The sequence below is a fragment of the Halictus rubicundus genome, chromosome 15, assembly GCF_050948215.1.
Source record: "Halictus rubicundus isolate RS-2024b chromosome 15, iyHalRubi1_principal, whole genome shotgun sequence".
NCBI classification, from domain to species: domain Eukaryota; kingdom Metazoa; phylum Arthropoda; class Insecta; order Hymenoptera; family Halictidae; genus Halictus; species Halictus rubicundus.
In genome coordinates this window covers 1,782,616-1,796,010 of record NC_135163.1, presented here as the reverse complement: position 1 = coordinate 1,796,010, position 13,395 = coordinate 1,782,616, and the positions used below count along the sequence as shown (strand labels likewise).

The following is a 13,395-nucleotide window of genomic DNA, read 5'->3' as shown; positions in this document are numbered from 1 at the left end:
TCCACTCAATGCACCATAATTCTTTGAATGGCTATGATGGCCTTGTATTTTTCAATTTCATTCAGATTGAAGGAGAATTTTCAAGAATCGATTCTCCTTTCTTTTGTTCGATGAATTCTCAGGATGTATTTTCATGTTCGTGAAAACATAGCTACCTTTTGAACGCTGACGATTCCAGTAATTACCCGTTGACTGTGTCGAGCTGACTGTCAATGGCCAAAAAAGGAGGTCTCTCGTACGCGACAATGTTGTGTATTTTTATGCAAGTCACTAATGATTCGTGCCGCCATGGTCGTAAGATACAATGGAAATATCGGCAAGAATCATCTGTTTCATTAAAATCTAAATTTAGCGCCATTACAGGTAGCGGAAAAAGGCTGAAACTGTTAGCCAAATATCTTTACCAATTAATTCAAAATATACCGCTAGGTGGAGAAGGTATTAAATTCCGGCAGAAAGATTCGATCTCGAAATACCATAGTTCGATAAAATAGAAATCTAATAAAGCGGCTTTACCATTATACAAGTTACGTCAGGATAAATTAGAGGGTGCTGCTAATACTCCAACGGCATTGTTGACTTTTCATATTTGCGGATGTCAAACTAGACAGGACAGACTGATAATATTATTGTAGTGAATATAGTAATCACAATGTCTCATTCCAAAGGTATATTTAATGAAATTCAAAAGTATTCTATACACACGTTGTAATTGTTTCTTTACTTATAAGTTAATGAATGCGTTAAATCTATGCGGCTACTTGCTGAAAAGCCGTTTATCAAAGTAAACAAGAACGATAGTAAATAATCGTGTCGAGTATCATTAGCTGAAAACATATCCAAAAAAGACATTATAACTTTCACTTTCTCGTTTTATGGTGGAATCTAAGCAGGCAGAAAGAATCACTATGGTAAGAAGATCAATATTGGCGATAAAGGAAAAGAGGTGTTGAAGAATCTAGACGAGGACAGTTTGGTCGTGCAACAATTTCGTGTCTATGCTGCCGAGTTAGATGACAAACACGATCGGTTCGAGAGAATCCTCAAAATTGGCAGAGACATCGCTATAGAGAGCAAAAGAATTATCTTTCTTTTACACAGTATAGATAAAGAAAGCAAACAAGACAGCGTATTACAAGAGGCGAAAACAAGACTGCAAAATGTTGCACAGAATCAATTTAAACGAATCGCGCTGGAATTGGAGAACGAGGATGCGTATCAATACTTGAAAGCTTATCGCAACAGTTTAGAAGAATATATAGAAGCATTTACTTTCTATCATTACTTGCACAGAAATCATTTGGAAGGCTGGATAGAATTGGAGAAAATGATTACTTACACAGTCCCAGATCAATCCGAAGTGAAAACGATAAATACTTTGGTCACTCCATACGAATACATCTTGGGAATCGCAGATCTAACCGGTGAACTTATGCGTAGATGTATCAACAACTTAACGCAGAACACTGCTAGTTGCTATCAAATGTGCACCTTTGTCAGAAATATGTACACAGGATTCCTTGGCTGTACGCACATCTCTAATAAAGAAATGAACAGGAAACTGTCCACTCTCAAGCAGAGTCTTTATAAAATAGAGAATGTTTGTTACACCATTAAAGTCAGGGGTTCCGAGATACCAAAGCACATACTTATAGAGGTGGCAATAGATAACTATGAAGAAAGCGACGAGGGTTACCAAGTGTATTAATCGCTCGCGTGTATTGTAAAATAATATATATAATACAGTTGTTTACTTGCCTAATTCATTTGTTCACTTTACATCATTCATATAAATTTCAATCATGAAACTAATCTTCTGCTTTCATTATTGGACAAACCGAATCAGCTAATTTTTCGAAAATATTTCATCTTTCAGTCTCAAACGACTGTAAGTATATTACTTTATCCAACAAATATACATTAATATATTTATAGATCCAATAATATATTTACATATCCAATACCATACAGAATTGTTCGTAATATATATTTTTTGTTTATTCTCGATTTTGTTACATCAAGCAACATAGCAAACATTAAGGGCACTATTAAATTTGTATAAACAGTACCAAATTTGTTTTATTTTCATTACAAAAATATTTAATATTCTTTTTAATAATCGATCATATCGTCATCCCAATCACTGTCAGAATTATCAAAGTATTCGTTATAGTCTGAATATTCCTCTTCGCTGAACGGTTCGTATTCGGATTCATCTACAGATTCTTCTTCGGAATCGTCTGTAGATAAATCTGCTACATCTGACAATGCGTCTAACACCGATTGCGAAGTCCTTCTATGGCTTCGTTTACCACCCTTATTAGCTGCATTTGCCGGTTTGGATGTGTGTTTGTACTCTTCTTTGTGTTGAGAACTTATACGATAACATTTTGTACCATAAGGACACTCTTTTCTGTTATCTGGAATATTGTAATCAGGATCCACAGGATGACTGTATTCAGCTTTGTGTCGTGCATTTTTCCTACATAGAAATAATATCTGTATAACACATTTTGAGATCAAAAAGCAAAACAAAATTACCTGTAACATTTTTCTCCATATTTGCATTTCTCTCTACGTGCTTTTGATGTTGAATTAGCAGGTACATTCTGCTTGTTTGCTTGTTCCAAAGCATGAGCATTATTTTGTCTTGTTGAGTTTGATGCCTGCATTTTATCGTTGTTGTTGGAGCTAGTATAAAGAAATACAAACTCATTTAGAACTATGTTATCGGGAAATAATGAATACTATATTAAAATTGAAATTAAACCTAGTTGCACAAGTATTCTCGACGTTTTGATCCGTTGATTCCGTAACAGCTACACGATTTGATAAATTCTCTTTGATTACACAAATTTCTTCATTTTTTGTTGTAGTTGTGTTATTATTATCTGTCAATGTAACGTTTGGTACATTGTTAAATGATCCTGCATTATCTCCTTCTCCTGACTCTGAACAGTGCATTTTATCAGGAATCTCGCAATTTGTGTCTCCTTCCGCCTAGAGTCATTGACAGAAAACTTATGAAAATTAAACTGTATTATTAACAAAACATTAATTTTATACTTTTCGTTTCACGGCGTGTTCCTTGTTAATTTCCATGGTGGAAGGTACAGGCACGATTTTAAACCAACATTTATCAGATACTAAGGAACAAATGTCTCCTGGTTTAATCGACACAGTAGCACCCAACTTCAGAAGTTGCCATCGCGAAGTTTCAGAAGATTTCAAGAAACACGATGCGATCTAATGCTAACAAAATAATACCTATAGAAAACTGTGTACAAATTCATTCATAATACGCACAAGACGTCAAGTTTACATTACCGGTGTTATTGTCATTTCATTGTTAGGCGACAAGTTGATCGTTGCTGCATATTTGTCGATTTGGCCGTTTCCTCGCTGAAATGAATCACATGTACCGAAATGACCACGCACCGAATCAAATATTGAAAAATTCTCAAAAGGTGAAAGTCTCGTGGTTAAATTTTAGGCGCAATTCTCCCAAAACAACAACGCCACGTGACATCGAAAGTGGATTCACGCGTGCGCGTAGAAACTTTTAAACGTAACGAAAATTTAAATTCAAAAGCAATTTCCGATCGTTGCTAAGTTTTTGCTTTCGATCGTGGTTAAATTGTTAAGTGTGACGTTCATTCGTACTTACTTCAGTGGCAATGCTTCGTCCGATAATATTATCACCGATTTGTAAGTTTGCTTTCTCCACCAAGTCGTTATCCACGCGAAGTATTTGTAATTTTTTCATATTTTTCTCTTATAAAATGTTTACCAAAATTTGACAACTGTTATCTATATTATAGACCGATGACAAAGCACAATTTTGTTCTAGCGATAGAAAAACGAAAATAATCGCAGTCGGCCAAGTGTGCAGTGCGATTCAAAATGGGTGTACCTACATATATACATCTATCGCACTTTTGACTAAACATATTTGAATAGATACGCTTCCGAAAGTAATTCGACAATTTTGGGCAACCGTTTGGTTAAGAATCGTACACAGGGGCGCTAACAATTAAAATTTTTTCATTTATAATTACAAAGAATGTACACCTTTACAAACAAATGAAGTGAAATGCGAAGAGAATTAGATATTCGATGCGATGTCGTAAAGCTCTGTGTGTAAGTGTCTCATAAAAAAGTCGTCGAGTAGGAAATGATCAATGAATTTTCCACTTATTCGTGTGAATGTAATCAGCCAGATTAATCTGCCAATGTAAAACATAATTATCAAAATATCTTCTCGAATCGTTGTATGTCTGTATCAAGCGAATAGCTACAATTATTACTCTTAATCGTCGTTTTAATTTTAAATACGTACGCTTTCGATACGAAGAAATCTTGTTCGCTTTACAAAACGAAAAAACAAAGCATTTATCCGGCATGATCAAAGTATAATATATATATATACATATATGCACATATGTATGTACATATATATAAACATGCGTTATGCTGTGAACTGGAATAATGAAATAATTAATAGCATCACCGTTCGGTTCTACGAACTTCGATCAGTGCCAGACGTGAAACAAGACGCACCATTTATTGTACATTATGGATCCGTTCTGCACACAATGTAGGAACATCAGAAATCTCGAATTCGATCAATCAAACACAGTTTGGTATTTAACAGGCCATTTTCAGTTTCAGTTCCTCTTGAATCATTCGCCTTATTGTTAGCACACGACAACGCGACTCACGACGTTTAATATAATTCTCACTTTCATGGCTTACAATTAGGTAATTAATTAGTATATCAGCATACACACGTATCACAGCATACCTCCGGGAACTTGTCATATATAAAACGATTAATATTATTACATGCTCGTCATTCTTTAAAAACCATACCGCGCGGTGTGTAAAGTAACACATTCGATAAAAAGTTCGTAACTAAAAGATACAGTATGTATGTACAACCCTCCTTCGAATATCTTCAAAATCACGGTACCTTTTCGTTTTAGTGGAATTTCATAAATCATCGATCAATAGAACTTTTGTAACATGGAAACAGAATCTTATTAACATACACAGAAATGTTAAGAATACTTTATATTTTACTATAATTAGATTGCGGATCTTTATGTAATTTTTCGTTCTCGTAAATCATTTTGTGAAAATCAGAATGAAGGATAAATTTCTGTTATCTGCCACAAGATGTTTGCGATGAAAAATCAAATAAACGCACTACAATTAATTCGTATTGATGCGCTGATATTCTTGCACTTAAAAATTCTGCTCGTATAATAAAAGCTTAAAAATCCGCAGTCCAGTTATAATGAATCGCATCGTAAAGTAATTCTAACAAATTTTGTTATGAAAACGAAGATATTATTGCTGTGACTAGTAGTTTCCCACAATGGAAATATTAATTCAGTTGATTGCGTTCTGTTTTTTTTTAAAACAACGTTAAAACATTCTTGATGGATATTATTGTCTAGGAAACTCTGCTCAACTCATTCTTAATTGCGTAAGTCATATAGCTAGCTTGATTACCGTTTTACATCTTAAACTCAATTCATTTGTATTTTCCTGCTAAAGGTTTCTGAAAAATGCCCGTAAAAAAGGGTGCAAAATTTGCCATCGTTTTCAAGTCATTTCCAGAAAATTACAACAATACAAAATTGCTCTTACGTGTTGCATTACATATATATATATTTATATAAATTAATAAATAGTATCGCCGTATGGAATATTCCGTTTGAAATACTGTCTATTATTAGAATATTCGATAACCATTTGTTTATACATTCATACCTCATAATACGTACAGCTTTGTATCTAAAAACCACGTGTCTGCTCGTGTAAATTGTAACACAGATATATGTATATGTATATTTTTCCAAGTAATATTCATTGCAAAAGTCATTCTTTGCTTTTAGTTTGACAAATCGAATTAAAAGAGTACAATGTCTGTTTTGCAACTGCAAAGTCATTTTGTAATACATAGAATTACAGAATAACTTGCACTGTCCATTGAAAATTTGCATCGATCATTCGTTTGTTATTAAAATATGTAATAACATTTCGTAGTTCTCAGATACAAAGTGGCATTTTATGCAAAGTCCTCAACTGATCGTACACCTTCGATGTACTCATTATAGATTTCCAATAAAGCGAACAAGTTTCTTAGAAAACCATTCAAACAACTATGTAATAAAATAAATAAAAAATCCATCGTCGGAATTAACTTACGATTTTACTAAGGCAATTTAGTTCAAACGAAGAGACTACGTTTCTGGATTATAATTAACAGAAAATAATGTATACAGTAGGAATATTGAATATATGTTTCTACTAAATACCTCAAACACTTATAAGTAACAAGATAAAAAAATAATACTAACAAAACTTTAAGGGTGAAATATTTAAACTTGAACTTTAGCCCTCTTTTTCCTTGTATACTATTACTCGAGAGAAAAGAATTAGCTGGTAGTAACGAGTATGCAAATCAGAATACTGCTAAAAATATTTCATATTTACACATTATTCTGACTGATTACAATGGTTGCATTTCTCGTTAATCTATATTGCAAAAGCATATGTCGTTTGAAATCAAGTCTTTAAACGAATGCAATTCAATCTTAATAATATAAAAGTTCTTAATCATATACATAAGCATTTAGTATTAATATTGTTTGGTTCCGATTCTTTTAATTAACAGGACCTTATTGGAATGATATAGTGTACAGCGTACAAGATCAAATGTACCTATGTATACATATATACATGTATACACAATTTACTTATTACTTTCGCTGAATTTTCTTACGAAATAAGTGTAACACTATGAAACTGAAATGCTTCCCACATGTAAACGAAACAAAGAGGATGGAAAGTAAGAATAAATTGTATGCACCAGAATAACCAACTTACGAAATAAAAAACGGTGTCTTTATAAGCATTAAGCTATCTCAGATGCCTTTACGATAATTCTTTGATTATCCGTCTTTAAACAGTACTGGAATAACTTTCACTTGGCCATACGTAATATAAGTGACGATAATGGGTATATGGAAACTGCATTTTTGAGGACTGCAGTACACGCAACGACGGGACGTATTCATCTTCTTGCTTTGAACGCACGTTGTTGAACGCATCTGGTTCTGGCTATACTATAGTACCTCCACCTTCTACTGGACTGACAACATGAAGAGCGTTCCCAACTTGTCCTACTCCTGGCTGCAATCAAAAGTCATACAGATATTAACTATGGAAAATTGTTTTCATTTGTCCACAGAGAAGTTCTGTAATTACTCAAGCAGTTTGAGAGAACGATTCTGAATTCTATCGTAGATGTGCATTGAAGAACAGTGTAACGACAGCGTATTAGAAGTATCGTCGATACTCCTAATCAATGGTCTAAGATGCCTTGACAAAGGCATGATCACTATCAAATCGAGCAAATATAAATGTACTATACTACTCAGTCCAATGATGCAGTAAACAAGTCAGTCAAGAAAACAATATAAATTGTACGTACCATGCGATAACTTGGGGAAGATTCATCCATGATTCTCTTGCATCAGCCAAAGCATGGTATGGAACATTAATCTTTCCAATCAAAGTAAAAAAATATAATGCCCCACCGGCTTAAGAAACAAGCACAAGCATCTTCCGATATAAAATTATAAAACTGTCACTATAAAAGAAGCAATGCACACTATATATATATGTATACATATATGTATACGAAAATTATCACAAAAAATTCGAACTTGTTAAATCGCTATAACAGATAAGGAGCATTGGGATGTTCCGACGATAGAAACGCTTTATGCAAAGCACCAGGGAATTCGATCTAACTTCGTGAATTTAAAAAAATGATAACTTAGAAATATATTTGTATAATCATGCCAAACATTGCAACCAATAAAACTGTGGTATAACACAACTATTAGCAATTATATACATATATGTCTACAATATGCATATACAAGAAGTCCCAACTAACTTGAGCATCTCAAATATCTTGCTTATTATTGATAATAAAAAAACAATGCCAGAAGAAAACATGATTAGATTTAGGAGGATAAATTTTATAAGTAATATGTAAAATGTTTTCTGGTTCCCAAAGTTCTTATTTAGTTTTGGGAATCAAGGTTACGCAAAGGTCACGACATTATAGACCGTTGGATTTGCCTTGACTTTGGTAACTATGCAAAGGTAAAAAAAATAGGGATGACCTTAAAATCTCGAACAATGTAACTTTGAAAGAATTTTTAAAAAATTTTACTATTATCATTAGTAACCAAGATATTTGAGGTGCTCCATTTAGTTGGAACACCTATGTGTGCATATGTGTATTATCAGTTTTACCTGGGGCTTTTGCATTGCATTCTATATAAATTCAAGCAGGAAGCAAGCAGCAAAGTTTCATTCAATTGTTTCGCTTTATTGTACAACAAGGCAATTCATTGTTTCAACAAAGGATTAAATGTCACATTATTATAATCTGGGACAATAGTTTGACTAAGTAATTCATTGACTTTCTATCCATTTGCTAAGCTAAGCTAATAACACTTTACAGGAAAGAAAGAAGGGTTTAAGGGGCCTGCCCTGTTACAAAATCTTATGGGGCGCAAACAATGTTACTCTCAATGATGCAAACCAAACATAAATATCTTCTATTTGTAATTATACTAATGTACTCCTTCAATATTCGTAATGAATATATTTTGACCAGATGATCTTTAGGCACAGATATAAATGGAGGCTCGTACTATGAATGAATGTGCATCTCCATTTCTTATTGTATTATATGTATATATATACTATTTACTACTCATGTATATACGTGTGCTATTTAATCAAAGTGAAAATTATTTGAAAATTTTCGCGAAAAAAACTTTCCCTAGTTAATTTCGTGATTGCATGCAAGATTAAAAATTCTACTTCTTAACAACACCCGACCAAAATTTACGCATTCATAGTACTATCCGTCCGTACATTTCTGTAATTGATATGTAATACGAACTACAAGATAATGCTAGAAGGTTCTCAATATTTTCCAATGGCACCATTCATAATATACACTGCTTTGGATAAAATGTAAACTAGGATTTAATTTGTAAATATGAGAAATATAGGTAATTCTCAAATAAAAATCTATCAAAATCAGCACATATATATGTATATATACATATGCATATATACAACACACACAATGCCGCGAGGACAATATTTCTTACAATACCAAAGTTTAAAAATAACAAAACTACACCCCACGTTTCTTTCGCGTTCGATAAACTCGGGTGTCAAAAAGAGCGTTTACCGCCCAATATAATTCATCAACGATAACAATAGAAAAATTGTCCAAAGCATCATCGTATCTTCAATTTGTTTCGTTCGATAGCGATAATGATTGTATCTTCTTGTTCTACTTATATACAAATTGGAATTTGTCACTAAAGAGACCCTACTTCACAAAGTTGCGACAACAGTTGAAGATGGGTTACATCATAGATCATTAGGTCGCAAGGAAGTAATATTGGTGTAAGGATTGCTATGATGGTGTGGCCTGTGCAGAGTGCTGCTGATGGTGAGAGGACCTACCATTTGACCAGGTCTCGCCCATGTGTAGACATATCCATCTTGACACGCGGTTACGAAGCAATCTTCCCTAAACACTAACTCAGTCAATCTTTCGTGCGCCAACTTCTTGCACACCAGTGGCTCTAATACCGGACACTGATCGAACCTAGGGCACAGGGCAGTTCCTATCAACCTCATCGAGTCGTCCATCACAGAACTAACCTTTTTATTCGCACCTACTAAACTTCCACTGACACTGTTCATATTACTACTCGCGTTCAAGTTAGCGGCGGCTTTGTCGCCACCACTGTTTTGCATTATTGTGCTATTTGACGCACCACTACCTCTCATCGTGAGGCTAAAGTTCCTTTTATGATTATCACCACCTTTACGTTCACCGAAACCAAGACCGGCTAACCTCTGCGTCAACGAATTTACAGTTGATACAGCAGTATTTGTACTTGTGCTATTGTTACTACTTTCATTGTTACCACTCGCGTTCTCTTTGTAATTAACGTTGTTCAAATTATTGTGTTTAGAATTGTTCAAATGATGATTCGCCGTCGAGCCGTTCCCACTATTTACTGCTCCTGGAGTAGGAAGAATACCAGAACCAGCTACAGAGGGCCGCTGCTTCGTACACATTGGCTTCTGTCTCAACTCGGCTTCGGTAATATCCCATAAACATAGTTGAGTGTCCTGCGACACGCTGCCGAGCCTATAGCAGGTGCCGCCCGACACTCTCAACTCAGATCCGCAAGAGTTTCTGTTCGAATGAACTCCTTGGGAAGTCGTCGACAGACGATTTGATTTCTCACAGAAGTGATTGTGATTGTTGTGTGGCAACGTTTCGTCGTCCGATCCGCTGAAGTCGGGATCGTGATCGCCGTAGGACGTGGTGTACGGATCAAAGGCTACTACGCTTACCCAACTATGATGTCCTTGACCTCTCGCTACCACTCTTTTCTCATGGAAACTCCAAATCGTTACAAGATCGTCTTCGCCTCCCATAACGACGTATCTTCCATCTGGTGACCAACATACACATAAAAACCCGCCGAAAAAACTTCTAGCCGAGCCCACTAATTCCATGGTGTTATACTGAAACACTCGTAGAAACCCGTCCTGCGAAACCACCGCTAAATTCGAGCCGCACGGGCTGAAGGCGAATTCGTTTATACAGCATCCTTCTGCGCCTATCACCCATCTATACAATGGATTCCTCGTCGACTTAGTTTTGCAGGTGTAAATAGCATAGCCGTCACCCGATTTGAACGACTGGTAGTGGGGTGCTGTTGTACCACACAAAAGTTCTTCATTATATAAATACAGCTGCCCGGAACTATGCGATACTAAGAAGAGGTTGTTGGAGCCAGGAACCCATTTTATACATGTTACTTTGCTTTTGTCAATCAACCTCTGAAACAGTTAAGAATTCTCAACTCAATATATCTAATCTCATTTGCAGCATAAGCATATATTTCTAGCAATTGATATTAATAAGATAGGATAATGGATTTTTAAAACAACTTTTATCATGATCGTTAATAGACTGCAGATCTTTATGCAAAATGAAAAATTTACTTAGTTTTACCATAAATGCATAAAATCCTCAATGTAATTTATTTGTAGTCAATAAATTTGATACATTTACAACAAAATCGAATACATGATATTGAAAAAGTTATTACAGAAAAAAAACTTTCTATTTGATTTTTGTCTGTAGCAATTGATACAGGAAGTTTTTGTTCTGCATAAGATTCTGCGGTCTAATATTATTAGTGGTAATTATCAGTGAACTATTATTATCATGTTTCAACACAGATAACACAGTGATTTCAACAGAGATTGGCTAAGTGCTAACAGTGTTTTCATACGATACTAGGAAGTACATCAAACAGTGTAGTAGCACTGGCATGTCATACTAGCTTTTAATCAGTCCTTCGAATAGATAGGATTGTACCAATATTACTTTACAATCTCCTTGTACAGAAAGAATTTCATCTAAATTAAGAATCTACTTTGAGTTATTGATATTTACACAAAATATATTACTTACATCTTCATTGTATAATTTGCTTAACTCCTTTTTTATCGGATCGATCAACTGAATTTGTCCTGTTGAAAAACCAACTAATAACGGAGCACTATCTGCAGTTGCTGTAGTCTGATTAAAATTGTGGCAAGTTGGATTAGTTCCTTTATACAACTTCTTGTCCAATGGCTTGTTTAAATCCACAGCCTGAAATATTTTGATTCGATAAATATTTAAATTTGTAAGATTAAAAAATGATAAAGCATCAAAGGCAATAACTGATTATAAAATAATTTTTCCCAAAACAACTGGCATAAAATAAAAAGTAAAAGAAGGATATATCGATCATTTATATAAAGACTACATGCAATGATTACGTATGTCTCTTAGACAAATTTATACTTTCCTTATCATAATTGTATCAATCATTAGTAGAAAATAATCTTTTCTATGAAATAATTTTGTTCTTGTATATAAAGTGCATAAACATATAAGATTTATGGGTTTTCTCTATACCTGTCGTTGTTTATAAGCACGGGCCCAAATGAACATTGCATTTGTCGGTAGCTAAGAAATTAGGATACTATGTATTGTAAAAAAAGGGTTGTTTTCCAATCAAAATTAGGAGGAGAAATAAACACATGGTTGTTGCGAGTCTCTTATACCATTTTGAAAAATGCTTTTGGAGTTTAAAGTCAACAGAGATATACGAATATACTATCGATTCTAACTCGCAAACTAGCTCGTAGAAAGTGCTTAGACCTCCCAAATTTCATTTTGAAGAGTTTAAACAGCTTTCAAGCGAAAACGAGAATTTTCCAATTTTTTCAAATTTTACAGCATCCTAACCCCTTGTCGGGTTTCGTAGAAGCTAAAACGTTATATTCAGGCGTTTAGATACACGTATAGAGACGAAGCAAGGCGAATGAAATTTGACATTTGTTCATGTATAAAGTAAAAGGATTCTGTGTTAGGTGTGGTATTAGTCCGCAAAGATGGAGTCTCGATACGCGTTTTCCAGGTTATGTTTGAACGAATCCATGCTCGATTAAACACAAATACATTAGCGTAGGGTATTAAACGGCGAGGAAGCTGGTCCTACCTTTTTGACGCCGCGGTACACGTAAACGTAAAGTTCCTTGCCGAAGTTGAAACACATTCGGTCACCGAGACCTTGCGTACCCGTGGGGTCCGTTGGGTCCGGCAAAGTTACGAACGACACCCGAACGGATGCGCTTCCCTGACTGTTCGTGTAGCCAACCCTGTTTGGCCTCGAATACTCCGATAGAGTCATTAGCATGTATGTTCCTTCCCGCGTGACAAATTGTGTTTTCAAGTCCTCCTTCCCTCCTCCGTCCAGCTGCACAGCCATCTTACCACCAGCGGTACGACGGAGGAGCTCATCAGATAGGAAAAAATCGTTCGTCCGCTTTTGCACTCCTGCACGTCCGTCGATACCCGTTCGCCCGTGTGCTCCGCGAACTTGTCAAACACCGTACCAGTACTCTACCGTTTCTCAGATATCTCCAAATAGTCCAGCTTACCGGTCCGATGCGAGAACACGGGTAAGGGCGCCTCGAGTTCTATATCGAAACTGCCCGTGCATTCGCGACCCGCAGCTCACGCTCCCAACCTCGTACAGAGTAACCTCCTCTCCACCGGACTCGTTGCAATTCACAATTTCTCTCTTTCGGAATCCCGCCTACGAAAACAGAAATATTATAGAATAGAATACTTTATTCCGGCTTTGCGGTGACTTTCACATACATTAATCGTTATACGTCTAATACCTTGCCGACACAATA

The 13,395-nt window shown here is 35.3% G+C and overlaps 3 protein-coding genes across 10 annotated transcripts; 1 reads left to right on the top strand and 2 right to left on the bottom strand.

Moving 5' to 3' along the window:
- The first annotated feature begins 540 nt into the window (after window positions 1-540).
- Trax (Translin associated factor X) lies at window positions 541-1,922 on the top strand. Of its 2 annotated transcripts, none has more exons than XM_076801045.1 (2): window positions 541-668; window positions 891-1,922. In XM_076801045.1, the coding sequence occupies exons 1-2, from the start codon at window positions 653-655 to the stop codon at window positions 1,706-1,708; spliced, it is 834 nt and encodes a 277-aa protein (XP_076657160.1). In that variant the 5' UTR covers window positions 541-652; the 3' UTR covers window positions 1,709-1,922. The 2 variants fall into 2 exon arrangements, with proteins under 2 accessions (XP_076657160.1, XP_076657161.1); XM_076801046.1 differs by having other exon boundaries at window positions 548-668; window positions 894-1,922.
- A 51-nt stretch (window positions 1,923-1,973) lies between these two features.
- Window positions 1,974-3,620, bottom strand: LOC143361554 (uncharacterized). 3 transcript variants are annotated; one of them, XM_076801041.1, is made up of 5 exons: window positions 3,328-3,620; window positions 3,067-3,246; window positions 2,771-3,000; window positions 2,542-2,691; window positions 1,974-2,482 (listed from the first exon to the last, which is right to left on the bottom strand). In XM_076801041.1, the coding sequence occupies exons 1-5, from the start codon at window positions 3,340-3,342 to the stop codon at window positions 2,113-2,115; spliced, it is 945 nt and encodes a 314-aa protein (XP_076657156.1). In that variant the 5' UTR covers window positions 3,343-3,620; the 3' UTR covers window positions 1,974-2,112. The 3 variants fall into 3 exon arrangements, with proteins under 3 accessions (XP_076657156.1, XP_076657158.1, XP_076657157.1); XM_076801043.1 differs by having other exon boundaries at window positions 3,067-3,267; window positions 3,328-3,619; XM_076801042.1 differs by having other exon boundaries at window positions 3,067-3,252; window positions 3,328-3,619.
- Window positions 3,621-4,027: 407 nt separating this feature from the next.
- On the bottom strand, window positions 4,028-13,266 carry LOC143361543 (WD repeat-containing protein 20). Of its 5 annotated transcripts, XM_076801023.1 has the most exons (5): window positions 12,693-13,266; window positions 11,615-11,797; window positions 9,577-10,974; window positions 7,505-7,575; window positions 4,028-7,203 (listed from the first exon to the last, which is right to left on the bottom strand). In XM_076801023.1, the coding sequence occupies exons 1-5, from the start codon at window positions 12,960-12,962 to the stop codon at window positions 7,194-7,196; spliced, it is 1,932 nt and encodes a 643-aa protein (XP_076657138.1). In that variant the 5' UTR covers window positions 12,963-13,266; the 3' UTR covers window positions 4,028-7,193. The 5 variants fall into 5 exon arrangements, with proteins under 5 accessions (XP_076657138.1, XP_076657139.1, XP_076657136.1 ...); XM_076801024.1 differs by lacking the exon at window positions 7,505-7,575 and having other exon boundaries at window positions 12,693-13,212; XM_076801021.1 differs by lacking the exon at window positions 4,028-7,203 and having other exon boundaries at window positions 7,360-7,575; window positions 12,693-12,962.
- Between the last annotated feature and the right edge of the window lie 129 nt (window positions 13,267-13,395).

Bases quoted from the DNA above. Each gene is read 5' to 3' on its own strand.
- LOC143361554 (XM_076801041.1), bottom strand. The intron at 3,001-3,066 runs GTATAAAATTAA...CAATGACTCTAG, and splicing joins AACACGCCGTGAAACGAAAA to GCGGAAGGAGACACAAATTG. The intron at 2,483-2,541 runs GTAATTTTGTTT...ATTTCTATGTAG, and splicing joins TATGGAGAAAAATGTTACAG to GAAAAATGCACGACACAAAG.
- LOC143361543 (XM_076801021.1), bottom strand. From the start codon at position 12,962: ATGGCTGTGCAGCTGGACGGAGGAGGGAAGGAGGACTTGAAAACACAA. The intron at 11,798-12,692 runs GTAGGACCAGCT...AAAATATTTCAG, and splicing joins TGTACCGCGGCGTCAAAAAG to GCTGTGGATTTAAACAAGCC. The intron at 10,975-11,614 runs GTAAGTAATATA...TAACTGTTTCAG, and splicing joins GCAAATTATACAATGAAGAT to AGGTTGATTGACAAAAGCAA.